This window comes from Silurus aristotelis (genome assembly GCF_946808225.1).
Source record: "Silurus aristotelis genome assembly, chromosome: 4".
Lineage (NCBI taxonomy): Eukaryota > Metazoa > Chordata > Actinopteri > Siluriformes > Siluridae > Silurus > Silurus aristotelis.
Window position 1 is genome coordinate 18,327,168 of NC_139577.1, and position 18,016 is coordinate 18,345,183.

Here is an 18,016-nt window from a genome sequence, read left to right on the forward strand (position 1 = left end):
TCACGATAGGCACTAAATCTTATCTCAGACACGCACATAAATGAATATGTGGTTACATTACACAGCATGTTTTTAATGGTAAGAGCTAGTGTTAAAAAGTCAAATAATTCGGAGAGAATATAGTGAGTAAATCTGGTGTCTGAATGACTCCACATTCAAATTCATCAGTAGATGAAAGAGCCTCCATTTGTGATGGCACTCATCCACATGTGTTTTACAGCAATTAATCAAAGTGCTTGGGCAATATACCACAACTGAATAAATACTCACTGCTGTAGAATGAAAAAAAAATGGAAATATGGCTTCCCTATCTTTCCAAAAAAAAAAAAAAGCAATCCCTTTACAGTTAGTTAAGTAGTTAGTCAACATCTTATTAAAACATATTAAGAGAGGTCTAACAAAAATTCAATAGTACTATTAAAAAAGAAGTTTACTATTATTATAAGCAAACATACAGTAGTCATATGAAATTGCCTGTATTCAGTCACAAATAAACGCAAAATACAAGAGTCTGACACACACACACACGCTCAACTGTAATAAATCACTGTAGGGCAAAAAGAAAATGAAATCAGCTCTTCGCTCAACATTAGAAAAACATGCTGTCGGAGCATCTAACATGGCAGGTGAAGCCAGAACCCTCATCAAACATGACATGTTCCATATGCAGGATCACAGAGGCAGAGGTAAGCAAGAAAGCAGTGTGGTTCAGCTCCCTGCGCCTGTATTATGTTGCACAGCAGGCAGGGGGGAATCAATCCACAAATAGCTTTTTACAGCCAGAATGCATTAGTGCTGAAACAGACAAGCACCACGCCTTTAACCTGCTTTCAAGGGAGACAATTGCTCAGCGCAGGACCATGCACTATACAAATGTACACTTGACCAGTCATTGTAAATGATCTTAAGATTTCTGAACGTATTTTGCTATTCTGTGAGCATCAATCTCAAGTGATTATTACTCTTTAACAAGTTCAAGCACTCATAAAGGAGATAATATTGACTTTCAGCTCTAATGAGTTATTATGTGTAAAACCTTTGTGCCTGAGTGTTGAAACATCAATGTACCACAGCACTAAGAATAGGATCTGCAATACAATCATTAAAAAACTTTGCAGCAGAGCCAAGCATGCATCTTAAATGATATACCACACATATCACAATATCAAGTCATTATTATCTTGTCAGAATTATATTCTGACAAGAGCATGTGTCAGAAATATCACGCTGCATCATTAATTCATACTATGCCTCTGTCATGCATGCTTCACATTTAAGTCAGCTCATAAAGAGTGTGAACCTTCATTTACTCAATGAGGCGAGAGACATGGAACGGAAAATCATTTAGGTCAACATTTGTACTAATCAAATGACAACATTTTACTAAGCAACCGAACAGTATTATCTAGACCGAGCCATACTGTACAAGGGAAGTAAGAGATATGAGATGAAAAAACGGATGCTGAAAGCACAGGAAGTAGTGCAAAGTGTAGAGGAGTAGGGGATGGGGGTGGACCAAGAGAAGCAGTGCAGTGCTTACCTCGCCTCGTATGTCTGATCTTGGGGCTTAGCATAGTGCTCATCGCTGGACAGCACTGAGCTCTCCCATCCACATGTTTGGATCTTCACTAGTCTCTCCTCCACTGCCTCGCCCTGTTGCACCTCATCCACCGACTCTAGCCAGCATCTCTCTCTCTCTCTCTTTCTCTCTTCTACCCCCCCCCTCTTCTACGTTTCCTGAGCCCCTCCCACTCTCATTATGCAGAGGCAGCTGGAGTAGAGGGACCTCTTGCACACACTCAGATCTGCCCTTACCCATGATGAATTATTTATCCCCACCACCACCCAAATGAATTCCACTCTGGCCTGGCCATTAAATGCCTCGATGATTACTGTCAATAATTCAGTGGAGAAGAAACAGAAGGGGTCTTTACCATTTTCCTCCTGCTTCCTTCCTCTAAATTAGCTTCATAGTCTGTATTAGTTGGCATATGCAGGAACTGCTGATCAGATGAGGTTGTTTGTGTGTGTGTGTGTGTGTGTGTGTGTGTGTGTGTGTGTGTTTGTGTATCAAGCCTACTTCTCCTGTTCTTTTCACAATTCCCTGTTCTACTTGTAATCTGTCTGCATTAGTCACAAGTCCGAACTGAAAATGCACACTTACTCTAATAAATCTCTAATAAATGCGTCGTCTTACAGTCTATTAAACCCAACACCATTAATCTGCTTTTCCAAACATTTACTTTCTAGAGATGAAATATTTTAATATAATTAATGCCACTGTGACAATTAATTAGAGGTCTGAGTCCAATTAAAAACTTCATTTTAGGAAAAGCTATAAAGCGCTTATTGTCAATCAAGCAACCGAAGGTCAACAGATATTATCCACATAGTAGACAAGTCACATTTAATGTATTATACAAGCAAATATCTGATGGTTAGTTAAATACAGAATATAGATATACTGTGATAAATTTAGGCAATTCTGTTCTGTCATCTGTACCATGGTGTCTAGCTTGTATAGTGTATTCTGTATAGTGTAACACTTGTTATCCAACTACATTTACTTATTGTAGTTCTTTTCCTTTTTACTATACAGCTATATGCTGCATAAATCTTTAAATAGCTTGAACATTGATTAAATAAATTTTTAAATTGTGCAAAATTTACATGAATTAAATGTAGTACATTTTCCAGATTAAATCTATATGTTTTATTATTAATGTTCACAAAAAAAAGTATGTTGCTATTATTTTTATATTTCACTATGCGTGACATTCAACAGAGTTAAAATTCATTTAGAATCACATACACACAGGATATGAATGGGGTTCTTCTAGCACTACTCGACTGGTACCACCTTCCTACTTCCTGAAACTTCCTGAAACACTTAAACTAAACACTTTTCCAGGTTTGCTTTGTCTTTTATAAATACATATTAAAAGTCCTCTTAGCTGAGTTGTAGGCGGAATTATCTTAAGTTTATAATCTAGCAATCAAGTGTAGATTTTTTCATTGATAGAGATTCAAAGCTCTTTTGTACATCGCTCTGGACAAGGGCATCTGCTAAATGCCATAAATGTAAATGGATAAAAAGTAACAGTCTTAAGCCATAGACTGTACTCTATTAGCTCAGATAAAGTTAAACAATGTGGGAGCATGTGGGTCATTACCTAGACGCTTCCATTTTGTCTTCAATTGATGATACTTGGTACTGTTCATCACTGAGCCTGGTCCAGCTTCACGCACATTCAATAGCTAATGCCTGCTTTCACCATGCAGGTACTGAAAACAAACACTTACGTAAATACTGCAGTCAGTTGTCCATACAGTTAGGTAATAAAAATCAGAATACATGTCACCAAAATCCAAGTAGCCCTGGGAAACAGATTCTAGAATGTTACCAAGTGCTTAACCTATTCTAAAAAATAAAACGCTTTGTAGAAACATCTCCCACTGCACATATCACGTGACAGAAAGCTGACTATTGAGAAATATGAGAATGACGTTTGACATACAAAATAAAATACATGATGGTGCTTGCTACATTCAAAATGTCTCTCAGGAAGTGTAGTCTGGTCAACACAGAAGTGAAATTGCTTAGCTTAGTATAAATAGCATCAAAATTTCCCTCACTGTTTTCCATATAGGGGTTTTACAACAGACAATGGACTCGAGTCATATCATGTGATGAATACAAAACAACAGAAAATATATGTGTACAATCACTTCTGTACAGATTCCTGCCCTTCTGACCCAGTGCCATCTGTCGTTTTCCTTATATGGTCACAGTTTCCTGTTGTCATCAATACTTATGCTATACTGTTGATTGGTTGCACCTGTTCCTTGGTTCCATATTTTATATATGCACAAATGTGAGTGTAATGAATTGTATCATAGCTGCAGAGTGATCTACAGTAAATGTACCATTTCATTCACTTTTCTATTATTCAACCACAAACCAAGGTCAAATCAAAAGATCAGAGAAGATTGATCAAACTGGTCTGGTCTGGCCTGACAGGAGGTCTACAGTAACTCAAATAAGCATTGTTTAACTTTGATGAGCTGAAAAGCACTTCAGAATGCATGAGACACAAACCATGTGGTGGATGAGAAGACCACATCTGAGTTCATGAGTAAAAAAAATCGCCAAGAGCAGGTATATGAAACTATAATAGACACATCATAGTCTCCCAGAAAATGTAAAGCTGAATACTAAAAAAGACCAGGTGATTTATTTTCTTATCTAGGGTCCAGTTTAGTCTGTGCCTGTGATTAGATTCCTGTTCTTTGTTAACACGTTTGGAACCCAAATATATGAACTACTAATATGAAGGCCTGTCCACCTCAAGGTTTGTATGTTGGTAGGTTTTGTGCATGCTCAGATACTTTCCTGCTCATGTTTCTAAATATGAATTATGTAAGATACTATATCCTTTCCTGGCAACTCACAACAATCTGCCTACTTTCCTCTGAACTCTCACGAACAAGGTATTTTTGCCCATCGAGATCACTATCATCACTATCATTAGCCACTCACTATTTTGTTTTTGCACCACTCTTTGTAAACTCTAGAGAGGTTTTGGAAATCTCTGGAGATTTGCCTTTTCTGAATTACTCAAACCAGCTCTGCTGGTACTACCAACCTTGCCAGGCTCGAGGGCACAGAGGTTACTTTTTTCCCCATTTATTCTGATGTTAGCTGTGAACATTAGCTAACGCTCTTGGCATGGACATGTGTTTGTATTAATTTCTAATGAGTGGCTAAGTAGATAATAGCCCAGTATATTATCTGTATAATGTCAATGTCTTTACTATAGTTTAGCCAATGTTGTTTATTACACCTATAACTGTAATCTAGCAAATTAATTAGAATATTAGCTCTATTTAAGATTAGCCATCCGACACCACTCAAGTGCACTTTATCCATTTTTCTTTCTTGGTTCATACATGGTTGATTCAAATGTTCACAAGCATAAAAACCTTTAGCTCCTCACATTGTGATAGCTGTCAATTACACATCTGCTCCAAAAGGAAAGAACAATCTAATTTCTGTGGTACCTCAGGCTTTGAAAACATGACAAAAACCAAATGATGTGGACATCCAATATTTGTCATATGAGGAAAACCAGACATCTATACTTGCTTGCCAGTCATGTAGCTAATCAATTCATACAACTTGCCCTGTTACACTAGCATTTAAGCATACTGTTTTCGAGTTCATGCATGTTCTTGATCAAATACAATGTATTTCTTTAGATTTTGAGTTTCAAAACTGCCATCTTAAACCAAAATGATTGTGAATGCAATTTAAAGAGGGCATTATTAACTAGTGATATTAGCCAGTATGCAGTGTGTTTACATGAGGTTTGGTTCTTTCTGTTCCTTGCTTTCTTAAGAAATATCTTCTCCCCAATGATGACGTGTTGCATGTTAATGTGTAAAACATCGAACTACAGGGTACACAAACTGAAAATTATTACATTTTTCAAACTTAATAAAACTTAAATATCACCAAACATATTCTAGACAAATATCTTTTTAACCGTCCAGACCAGAATATCGGGGTTTTTCGAATGACGAAAAGATAATTTTCTAAAAGTCACTTGATTCTACTTCCACAAACATGCTAACGACATCATATTTTTAGCTCATTACTATATATGCAGTGCTTCCAGTACAGAAGTCTTCAGGTCTGTTAAAATTGTACACATTACACTTCTTAAAAGAGAAATTTGAAACCTTTTATTGTAGTTGGCTGACACGAATCATCACAAAAACTCCTGCAGCGCATTTACATGTTGGAACCTACCTGCCTGATAAACTTGCTGTTTGAATTATAACTATAGTGTTACTTTGTGACATTGGAATTCAAAGAGAGTGAGGCTGTGCGATGTTTCACCAAGACCTCACACTGATTATACTTGTTAGGGTCACTGTGGATCCAAAGCTTATAGACCTGGGCCGAAGGTGTGAATACACGCTGGATGGGTTTCCAGTCGATCACAGCCCACCATGTTCACACACACAGTATAGATACACATTTCCACCTTTTACCACATATAAAGGATAAACTACTGGCTTGTCCTTGAAAAGTCTGAGGAAACCTGAAAACCTGGAGAAAACTGAAACAGACATGGGAACAGCAAGTGAGGGGGAAAAAAGACAGTAACCTAGATTGAGAAGGGTACAGGGCACCATGCATTTTTTTCACATGGCAAAACTACCACAATTTTACCCAGACCCAAATCCTGATTCATCTACATTTCAATTGGCTTTTAAATGGGATCATAATGATGGCTTCTCTACAACAATCTCAGGCCATTGCTCTGAAGTCGTGCTGGGAGATTAGCTGCTAAATTGCATTTCCTCCTAAATCTGCACTGACATGACAAAGAGCGAGGGATGAGGGTGGATACAACAGTGACTAGGCCTGCAGATTCATGTACCTTTGCTAACTGGCATTAGCAGAAGAAAATCAGTGACAGATTAAGATCAGAGCAACCGCAGACTATGCAGCTGATTTATGATGAAACAAATTCAAGTGCTCTAGCAGAGCTAATACATTGCTGCAAGCAGCAAAAGAACGTTCTCAACATCGCAAAAGACTTACTAAATTTAACAGTTAAATCAAATATGCTGCCTTTGTTCTCATTGATACTAACCTCGGTATTTGTCATCCAGCTACTAACTCTATTTTTCAAATACTGTATAGAGTAAGATGGATCAAACTGTTTTTTGGGTTATGTTAAATATTGTTCTATATTACTTTGTGTGTTTGTAGACACTTATGCATTAGCCAAGAACAGATATCTGAGGCAACAGTTTACTAAAAGAGCCCAATGTAGTGTAAATATAAAAACGTGCAGCTATACAAATAAAAATTAATAGAATTGTAGTAAACAATTTGCTAAAACTGTCCACAGCAAGAAAAGATCCACTGTAGCCTCTGATTCCTTTTCGTGACTGAAAGAAATGGAGTATCTTTTGCTGTATCTCAACCATCTGCTTGAATGTTTCACATTATGCACTCTTAGATGCTTTTCTGCTTAACAATGTGGTAAATAGTTATTGAGTCACTGTAGCCTTCCATAACAGACTTTACTTTGGTCTATCATCAGCAAGGCGTTTCTGCTCATAGAACTGTCGCTCACTGGATGTTTGATGTTTTTCACACTATTCTATGGAGACTGTTGTGCAAAAAAATCCCAGGTGATCCACAATACTGAGATTGTGCCCCTCCACCTCCAGCGAACTTTGATGTGAATATCAACCTGACCTTTATATGCTGGGTTTTATATTTTGTACAGCTACAAATTGATTGGCTCACTAGTTGATTGTATGATGCAGCAGGGCGCAGACACAGACACACACACACACACGCCAACAAATACAAATACATTATTAAGTTTGAACACAAAGAAAAACACAGAAAACACAGATATGATAATAAATACAAAAATAAAAAGGAGTCACACACTACACACGGCTCCTAGAGTAGGTGAGACTAATAATGTGCATGCAGAACACAACAAAAAGCCAGGCAAGCATAAGGTTTTTAACTGTCATGTTGTGCTATGCATTTTACAGCATTTATTTACGACCTGCTGACAGTGCTGATATTTCTACCACTGTTTTTTTTTTTAATTGACGTGTAAAAAAAAAAAAGGCCATGAGCATATTGGGTATAAATCTTAAATATGAAAACAGATACACATTGGAAACACTGGTAGCATGAAACAGATACTTATAATGCCTCTGGATTACACCCCCAATATACACTTAGTGCACACTTTAATAGTCACAATGAGCATGGTACTCTCGGTACTGGGTGTTGCATGAGCCACCATGCAAATAAAGTCTGACCAGTAATGTTCCCATAACGATCCCACTGATTTACTGCATAGTTGAGTGAAGGTATAAGCTCAGTATACCCAATTAAACCATAGTACTTTGTACAACCATACTGTTCATTTTGTTTAGAGCACTTGAAACCTGGCTATGCAAACCAAATACCATATATTGCATTCAATTATAAAAAAAAAAAGGGCATGATATTTGAATAAACAGTCCATTAAAAAAAAAAAAGTATAAAATGAATGTCAACATTAAAACTGTGTGGATCGAACAGTGAGAAGGTAAAATATCTCCTCTGTTAGAAGCACAAAGTGATGCTTGACCCGTTAAAAAAGTTTAAACACCAATAAAACTTCAAGAAACAGCAGGTATTCCTCACTCTTAATGACGTAATAAATCTTACTGTAAAGCAACTGTCTGTATAGAAAGTAAACTGCCTTACAACTAAATGTCAACAGCATTTTGATTTTGGCTGCTAAAATTCTTCCCTTCAACCAGAAACAAAAGTACTGTGGCCACACGCTTGCTAAAAGAAGTCTTCTTTTGCCGACCTTGCCTGAAGTACGTGGTGGTTCCAGTGGAGATGGTTTTACACTGCTCAGAGAGAAGCCAGGTCTCCCACAGGAAAGTGAGTGCATTGATTACAAGAAGCAAGAGCACCCAAGCTTCTTTCGTTGCTACTGAGCTCCAGCTCTCCTCCACCTCTGACCTCCAGTGAAGATAATACCCAGCAGTGATGATGAAGAAGACCTGTGCCACTAACATGGTCAGGATGAAGAGTAAGAAGACACGGTGGTTGTTCTGGCCCACGCAGCGATTTAGGAAGAGGCAGTGGTGATCGTAATCCCTCACACAAAGGTCACACAGATGACAGTGTTTGCAGTTGGCCACTTGGAACAGCTAGCATGATGTATAGGAAAGCAAAAATCTATGTAATAAATCTTAATAAATTATACAAATTATTTTGGGTGTCAAAGTCTTCACACATACGGGAAATTAACACAAGCAAAATGTCTTGCAAAATAGAAAATTTTCAAAAAGCATTTAAGAACTCATTTGGCAAGACAATTTTGAAATTATTCTCACACCTGGATTGGAGATGTCAAACGGTTGACGACGGACTTTAATAGGAAACAATAGCGAGCATGTCACACCTGACACTACTTTTAAACTGGAGGGCAATGTTGGGAGGTGACGAGTCTGGGTGTCTATGGTGTTGTTTATTATTTATTAAATTTTTATATATTTTTTTTTTTTACAAAGATATAGCAATTATGTTGAGTATGCAATAAAGTTATTAATAAAGTTGCATGAAGCTATGATGTATTTGTTTCCCATATATATAAAGATGCCCACTATGCATGTAATATCCATTTTGTGATTTCCAATCAAGACAACTATTTAAAAACAAAGCAAAAAAAATGTGTCTGCTATGGAGATTTCTCACCTCACAGTTAATACAGAACCGTGTAAGACTCTGATTAGACCCCACCAAGTCTGCTATGCTGGAGAATCGAGGATCTGCATCAGCTGCATGCAGCTGGCCGGGATCCTGTGTTAGGAGCTTCCAGAAGAGCCAGAGAACCATAGAAAAATGAAGAACTGAAACATTTAAGAGTGCATAAGCTGGCCAAATATGTAGTAGGTTAAGGGCAACCTTAGTATAGTGTGTATCAAAACAATCAAACACATTTTATGCAGTACATAATATCAGCTTTTACCAGGGTAGGATATTAGGCAGAATTCTATAGTAAAAGCAGATCACAGTATGTATTATTCCTGCAGTCAAAGTTCCAAGATAGATAGGATTGGGTAACCTAGAAGTGAAAAGAGAAGAACAAAGAAACAAAATAACTCTCCAAATAAACCGTGATGAAGTAGTTAAATGACATAAGATAGCAACATCCCTCTAACCTCTGATAGTCACTCATTCTGTGGTACTGAGACAAGGTGACTTTTGCCAGCAGGGGAAAGAACAGCACACAAAACACGCCTCCTTTGTCTCCCAAAATCGCCGCTATGAGCAGCACCACTGCCCCGCTGATACTCGGCAAAAGAAATGTCCAGTTGTACATCACTGCATTAAAAAATACAAAAATAAACCCACAACAGCCATTAGGGCAGGAAATCTCCTATACTTACATTTAAATATGCTGTGTTTAGAGACAACAGATAAAAGATACCATAGGATTCTCTGGGCTTCTGATTCTTTGGTTTATTGATAAATCTCACTAACATTTTGGTGAGCTGCTGATGTCTGGAACACAGAAAAAAAAGATTCTAATAATTGCGGATGTGCATGTGATTTTGCGTCTTATAGCTCTGCTCAGTTAAACATGAACAATAAAGTGGTGGCGAACACACCTAAAGGTCGTTCCACGACTGCAGAGGTCTAAAGGTGTGAGGCCGGAGTGGTTTTTCATGTGTAAAATGTGCAGCTCTGTGCTGCGCAGAAGTGACCAGCACACTTCGATAGCGCCTTTCTCAGCAGCCACGTGCAGTGCTGTCGCCCCCTGGTGGTCAACTGCATCTGCTGAACATCTCTGGTGAAGGAGAAAAACGTGTTAAATGTTCCATTACATTTGTATTAACATTAAACGTGAGCCTGCATTTTCTAAACAAATAAGTGTGTTTCAATGATTATAGACTTACAGTAATTAGGTTAAGATTGTATTGTCCTAAAGCCAATTAAGACCATCTCTGTCTGCTCCACTTCACTACAGTGACTCACCAGAAGGTCTACACAAAACATATTCTTTAACTTCCACAGTAATAATGCAAACTAACTGCTTTGGAGAGATGTTTGGGTTATCTATCAAATCTTCCACAAATCTCTCTAGATTAGACTCCCTCTTTTTTATCCTGCAAATGATCTTACAATCTGTGTACATTTAGTAATAAATCTATAAACAATATTCTGACATTCTAATATTCTCAGACTTTTAAATCCTACTGTATACCAAGAGGACTATAGGGTTCTTGCATTAGCTGCCTACAATTTGTTAAATCGTGTGACTTGTGGGTGAATTGGGAATAATTGTGTAAAAATATTTCTAATATACTTTATATAGCTGAATGGGATAACAAATATCTTTTTTTCCCCAAAACTCAAACAATGTACTCATATACATTGTATCAAAAAATGCATTGCCTGCCGCTTTTTCACTATTTATTAAAAATCTCAGAGCACTACTGCAAATGCTTTTTTTCATCATTTTTAACGGAATATATTATATTTACATACAAATCTTATTTTTTTAGGATTTGGTATAGTCGTGATTTGCTTTAATGACAGAGTGCACACGAGCTAGCATTAACTCCATAAGTTCGTGCAAAATATAATGAACCACTTTTTGTACAAAGCATTTACCGTATTTTCCGGACTATAAGCCGCTACTTTTTTCCTACGCTTTGAACCCTGCGGCTTAAACAATGAAGCGGCTAATTTATGGATTTTTCCTGGGTTTTTCCCGGTTTCCCAAGATTCATGCCAAAAAACTGAGCCCCATAACATTAGACCAATGAAATTGCTGAATAAGTTCAAGTGAACCAATGAAATTCTTTATATACAATTAAATCGCGCTCCCACTGAATCGGGCTGCACCACATCATAAATATAGATGATGTTCCTCTGACATTTGATCTGCCGCTCACTCGGACTGTCTACAGGAAATGCGAATCATTCGTCACGCTGAAAACAACCGGACATGAAAAAAACGCACTTCACCTGTGTTCTGAGCTGCACGGCATCGGGAGAAAAGATTCACCGATGGTGATTTTTAAACGCACGACGATGCCAAAAGAAAAACTCCCGAGAGAAATAGTTGTGAAAGGAAGGAGGAAGACAGTGAACAATGACTTTCTTGGTAGGCTACTGTTTAGATACAAGCAGTGTAACAGACACTGTCTTTTATTAAAGCCTGTGTAAAGTTCATTAGTTTCAATGTAGACACCTGCGGCTTATAGACAGGTGCAGCGTATTTATGTTCAAAATTAAAATCTGTCAAATTCAGTGGGTGAGGCTTATATTTGGGTGCGCTTAATAGTCCAGAAATTACTGTAACTTGCTCAAGATCACACATCGGCTTCGATTTAAATAGAGACCTACAGATAGTACAATATCCTAAATATTTATTCAATATTTCCTTCCTTTTATATATATATATATATATATATATATATATATATATATATATATATATATATATATATTTATTTATTTAAAAATATTTTATAAATCTAAAACTTTGTGGTCGGATCCAAATTCAAACTGAGTTAAACTTTTCAATGTTCCCTTTGACATTATCATTGTTGTTGTTGATGTGTTGTACTGTATTCGTACTGCATTATTATTTATATTATTATTATTATTATTATTATTATTAAATAAATAATAACTCGAGTTGAAAAATTTTATAAATGTTAAATATATAAACACTCACATTGCTTAATAAATTGATATATTGGACTATAATTATAAATAATAATGCATCCTCCAACCCAATTCACCAGCTCACATTTTCTCGTAGCAGATACCGGACCACATCAGCATTCCCGGTGGACGCCGCCACGTGTAGTGGAGTGATTAAGAAGTGGTCAGCATCTGAGAATCGGAACATGCTTGTCTCCCAGAGGTACTGCATGGCAACACTGATCATCAGACAACAGTGAGAAAGAGAGTCAGCGCAATGAGATATTTAATATTAGTCAATAATCGATATGATAAACACCCCTAGTTCCTGCAAAGCCACTCTGCTTGCTTTGAACCCCGCAGGAGATACGCTAATGCAGAACACGAGACAGATTACACACCAGATCAGCATAATGTCTTAAATCAGATTATACAGAAGATCGAGTTACTCACATGCTTCCTCCACTGACTGCATGATGCAGTGATGTTCTCCCCTGCTGATCAACAATGCGCAGGTCTGCCCCATGCTGCAACATTGTGTGCATGATGTTTACGTTACCATGTCTGTTACAGGAGGGGAAATCATTTTACATATACTGCACCAGATGCTCTGTAAATGTGTAAAAAGTATATAATAATGAGCAATGTGAAATAGGGGGATGTTGAGAAGAAGGGACTTACCGGCAGGCAAAGTGGAAGGGGGTTTGCCCGGCATTACAGGGTATGTTGGGGTCTGCCCCTCTGTTCAGGAGGAGTTCAGCTATTGGCCGATTCCCGTGAAGGGCCGCAAAATGGAGAGCAGTAAATCCACCCCAACCTGAGAATAAAACACTGACTTACTTTTATAACACCAAAATATTTGTTCATAACAGCTTTACGTAAAATTTCATTATTATTATTATACTTCTAGTGCAAATTTCAAATCAACCTATAAGTCACCTAAAATGCTATATGAAGGTATTACAGTGTGAAAAACAAAATAATGTACACCCTGGCCTTTTCGCTATTGTTTTTATAAGAAAACACGGTGCATGAAACAATAAATAAATGTGAGTAAGTAATTCATTAATTATAAAAAAAAAAAAAAACAAGCAGGGGCGCTGCAGGAGTGTATGTGGAAGTCAGACCTCTAAGCTGCAGGAGGTTTGGGTCCTGGTCAATCAGCAGCGCTACCTGTTCATCGTCTCCCCGCTGTACTGCCTCAAACACACCGCTTCCTCCAGTCACCAGCGGCATTGTGCGACAATTACAACCATTACCTACAATATACTCATCTTCCACACACTCTGCAGACTTCGACGGAAAAAATAATTAGAAAAAAGCTCCTTAGTCGGTGTAATGAAGCGCTAATTCCACACCGAGCAAACAAACCGAATCAGTACAGTGAGTCGAATCCCCGCTGTAGCCCCGTCCAAAACTGAACCGACACAGAGCCGCGCCTCTCGCGTCTGACTGGATTCTGGTGTTCACGTGACGAGCGATCGTCATGACTATTATTCGGTTCAACTTCAAAATACAGGCCGAAGAAAACCGACTACATTAATATCTTAAACACTTTAGCTTTCTCTATTTGGACATACTTATTCACAAAAATGGTTCATTTAGAAAATGAGTGAATAAACAAACCTCTCAACTGCTGCTACTGCTGTTTTTGCACTACATTGTGTTTATGTTTACAAATACTCTCTTGTTTATAGTCCTCTTTTGCACACTACTGTATAATCATACTATACAATAGGTTTACTGGTCGGCACTATTTTGTATTTTGTGTGTCTGTCCCACACTGTCTTGTGTTGTCTGTTTGCACTGGTTATTGTCTGCACTGTTTGCACTCGGTTACACATATTGCACTTTATGTGGTGAGGACACTAACTTTAGTCCTTAACTCTGTGTTTTGTTATGTAGCTCTATGTTGTTTTATGTAGCACCAGGGTTCTGGATGAACATTGTCTCATTTCACTGTGTACTGCATCAGCTATATCTGGTAGAAATGACAATAAAAAATTTCTTGACTTGCTTTGAGTTTGCTTGCTGGTAAGTGGATATATTCATTCACTACAAAAATCTATAAATGTTTGAGATTTTCCAATTATTTTCCTCTATTTTGCTATTCTGTAATTTGATTTTGACATAACATAACATAACATAACATAACATAACATAACATAACATAACAGAGACTTCTCCAGCTGATAGTTGGTAGTTGTTTGCCAGCTAGACCATATTAGACTGTGTTATGAACTAAGCAGGATTATTAGATGAACCTTTCCCCTGATCATATACACAATTTAGTCATTCATTGTGGTTTAAAACCTCATTCACATAAATCCCAGCATGAATAATGTACTCAGTAGACTGCATAGTGGATGTAGTACAATGGACAAGTGTATATGGCTTGGGATAATGTAGAATTACTTCCGATGAAAAACAAACAGAGTTCAGTTTCCAAACTGGAACATACTCAGTGGAAATATATAATTATATTGATTAATACATTTAATTGAATGTTATTTCTCACAGGATATGCAGAGCTGAACAGCTGCAGACAAAAAAAAGATAAATACAAAATAAATACAAAATATAAAAAAATATTCAAAAATATGACTGAAATACCAAGTTCTAATAGATACAATTGAATAACAAACAAAATACACACCACACTATTTGAAAGTAGATTGAGAAAAATATGGGGGGGAAAAAATAATAACGTTTACATTTAGCACATAACTGGAAAAAGTCAAATGTACTGTACATATAAAGTGTAAAAAGAACTGAATAGCATGTTACCTATAAAATCTCTTTTTACCCATTAATTTTTGCAGATTTTTGGTGCCTATGACATTACAAATGTACCTATATATTTTATTTTGCGTCTCTTAAGCAAAATGAAACCCAACAAATTCATAAAATTAAAATAAATCAATGTGTACTAGCGACAACAATAATTGTTTTGATTATTCACTTTTTTGAATCAGCTAATCAGCATGTTTTAACATTATAATAAGTAGCCAGACGCCAGCAGAGTCTCACGCCATTTCGTCATATAGTTACGAACTTGACCCGAAAAAAGAGGTCACTTTGTGTCACGAATCAATAGATTATATTTTGTAACTATATCACAAAATGCTGTGAGACTGGGCTGCCAGACAACAACAAAAATGATTTTATACAATAGCTTTTTTGTTCCTGTTCTTTCATTTATTTTTGCATCCTTTTCCCATCTTTGTGATTCCTCTGCAAACCACATGATGTCAGTACTACAAAATGATAAATTGTAAGCTGCTCATTTCCCCAAATGATACCCCCTCCTTTTTAACACCTCCCCCCCCCCTTTCATGAATGAATCTGCATACAGATTGTGCAGTTGAGTATTTTTAGGCTTCAGTTTCAAAAGCATTTTCAAGATTGGGAACTATAAATACATAAGGTTATATATTAAATATGGATTATTTGATAGTAAGGAATCTTTATTCAAGCTTAAAAACTAGTCAAGTCAAGACAAACACACAAGACCTTCACTTCTCATTTTTCTCCCTGTGTAGGAAGTGAAGCACATGACATGTGCAGCTGATGTAAGAGTGCTTCTTTGTGCAAAGTTCAGCCCCCCAGTGCAGATTATTAACTGGCAGATAAGAGGGAGGTTTCTGACAGGCATGTCTCAGCTGGCTTCTTGGTAAGTTAGACTGTTCCCACATGCTGAAGGCAAAAGGTGATGCCTCTCACCAAGCCACAGGTAAGTTAGAGAAACCATTAAAACTCTTTGGTTAAAAAAAAAAAAAGATTTGCAAATGATTTATATAGTAAGCCAGTACATTGTAGAGCTTCCTCCTGTCATGTGCATGTTATCTGTCTAATTCATACTGTGTGGAATGAGGCATGTGCTTTTGGTATAAAAACCCTACCCTACCTGTTCAGTGGTGGCATGCGGAGGTAGAACTAAAAGAAACTTTAAACAAGGAACTTAAGAGTGACTATAAAAGGCATACATTTCCTGCATGCACATATATTATTACCCGTGATTTTACGCATGATGTGTTAAGGTTTGGCATTAACCACAGCTGAGGAGTTCTCTGTAGCTGCTGCATATATCTTGCAAATTATTCTTTCTTCTGCACTAAAAGCATGCAACATCACAGGATTAATTATCATCTTGTGAAATGAGGATTAACAAACAACAGTGCCTGCACTGTTAGGTTGTGCAATAATGCTTTTGTACTGTTCTCTGGAGGGACTGAATAATTTCCAGGTATTTCTCAAAGCCTCCTCTGGATTTAAACAGGAAGCAATAAACAAAAAGGGCTGTTTGTTTTGACCTGTTTAGTAACGAAAGCCATTTAAGATATGGAGAGGATCAATAAGGAGACTGGAGAATTGAGTTCTTCAGGGGAAAGTGCGGAGACAGAGCTGAAGCTAGATGAGCCTTGGATAGGACCTGGGCACAAGGACGACTCAGGCGGAGGACTGGATGCAGCCACAGCTCTCCAAGAAAAACTTCAAGAGCTGGCCAGTGCAACAACAGAAAAGAGAGAGGAGCAGCTCCTATTCCTTCTGCCCATATTTATTAAGGTAACAAACTCACTTAGAGATAGAGAAGGAAATCTTATTAGTCAAGAACTCTGTCTTAATAGAGAATAAGGAAATAATGGAATCTTTTAACACTTTGAAATCAACACAACCTCATTAACAACATATTTAATTTGTCAAAGTACAGTACAGAAATGACTGAATGTAATAAGCCTTACCTTAGAATTCCACTCAGATCAAACTAATATTTCCTCTGTCTAGATTTGTGTAAATGGTCTTTTGAGCAGTGCTGATGTAGATTTTTAGAAAAAGACTTTTAACAGTGTGCCATGTGAGCATAGTTATGGGACTTACTGGACATTAGCAGAACCACATTCTACACAGAGCATGTGTGTGGGCTTTAAGCACCACTGAAAGAACAATTCTTTTGGAGAAGTCATGTGTAGACGGAAGGTGTTCATATAATAGAGAAATGAAAGGTCCATCTGTGTTAATGAAAGTGCACTGAACACAGTTTGAATGCATCTTCTGTACTCTTATAAAAAAAAACAAACAAAAAAAAAACATACTCTGAATGAGCTAGGCTATGTTTTACTGAATAGTTAAAACGCAGTAGATTTATGATTTAGTTTTATGATCCTGAACTTTACTCAAAGCGTTTGAGTGTGACATTTATAATGTTTTTATAATTGTAATTAATAATAAAAATAGAATTGTTTTATCATAATGCACAAATTTGTATATTCGTTATAAAGAGCAGTATATTATTTTGGCAATTCATTATAATTAACAGTAAAATAATTCTATATTGTCAGAGAACTGCTTACCATTATTAGATTTCTGGGTAATCTGTCTTTCAGTTCATTATTAAAGTTTTAAAGATTTTTAAATATAAGCATCAAAGAAAGTACTAATTGTTACTTTGACGTTACAATATCTGTTCATATGCTGTTTCAGACATTCTCAGAAATATCAGTGTAAGTGTCTCTGTTGTCTTGAAGGTGTGTGAATGCAGTAAAGCCACTGAGGACGTGGATCTCCAGATTTTGGCTACTCATGTCACAGAGACGCTGGTGTTCCACATACAGCAGAGAGTGTCCAGAAAACCTGCAGGTACCCTTAAGATGCTTCCTTCAGTGGAGTTGGCACTGATAAACTGTGTTAAGTGGGTGGGCTTGACGCTGATTATAGCATATTAGAAGTGCACAGTTTACCCAGAAGATA

At 37.0% G+C, this 18,016-nt stretch overlaps 3 protein-coding genes across 6 annotated transcripts in view; 1 reads left to right on the forward strand and 2 right to left on the reverse strand.

Moving 5' to 3' along the window:
• The window catches only part of LOC310724913 (rho GTPase-activating protein 22-like), a 35,509-nt gene extending 21,791 nt beyond the window's left edge, over window positions 1-13,718 (reverse strand). The window contains exons 1-7 of the mRNA XM_083539354.1: window positions 13,396-13,718; window positions 12,950-13,085; window positions 12,722-12,832; window positions 12,375-12,507; window positions 10,222-10,400; window positions 10,041-10,114; window positions 9,772-9,934 (exon numbers count right to left, since the gene is read on the reverse strand). Coding sequence (XP_083395480.1) covers window positions 9,772-9,934; window positions 10,041-10,114; window positions 10,222-10,400; window positions 12,375-12,507; window positions 12,722-12,832; window positions 12,950-13,085; window positions 13,396-13,504 — 905 coding nt within the window. The 5' untranslated portion in view covers window positions 13,505-13,718. The remainder of the gene's footprint in view (window positions 1-9,771; window positions 9,935-10,040; window positions 10,115-10,221; window positions 10,401-12,374; window positions 12,508-12,721; window positions 12,833-12,949; window positions 13,086-13,395) is intronic.
• LOC310724912 (palmitoyltransferase ZDHHC13-like) lies at window positions 7,551-9,498 on the reverse strand. The gene is made up of 2 exons (XM_083539353.1): window positions 9,305-9,498; window positions 7,551-8,757 (listed from the first exon to the last, which is right to left on the reverse strand). The coding sequence occupies exons 1-2, from the start codon at window positions 9,443-9,445 to the stop codon at window positions 8,302-8,304; spliced, it is 597 nt and encodes a 198-aa protein (XP_083395479.1). The 5' UTR covers window positions 9,446-9,498; the 3' UTR covers window positions 7,551-8,301.
• Window positions 13,719-15,856: 2,138 nt separating the features above from the next.
• The window catches only part of wdfy4 (WDFY family member 4), a 42,767-nt gene continuing 40,607 nt past the window's right edge, over window positions 15,857-18,016 (forward strand). For all 4 annotated transcript variants that reach the window (XM_083539633.1, XM_083539635.1, XM_083539634.1 and 1 more), the window contains exons 1-3: window positions 15,857-16,001; window positions 16,590-16,834; window positions 17,794-17,905. In XM_083539633.1, coding sequence (XP_083395759.1) covers window positions 16,610-16,834; window positions 17,794-17,905 — 337 coding nt within the window. In that variant the 5' untranslated portion in view covers window positions 15,857-16,001; window positions 16,590-16,609. The remainder of the gene's footprint in view (window positions 16,002-16,589; window positions 16,835-17,793; window positions 17,906-18,016) is intronic.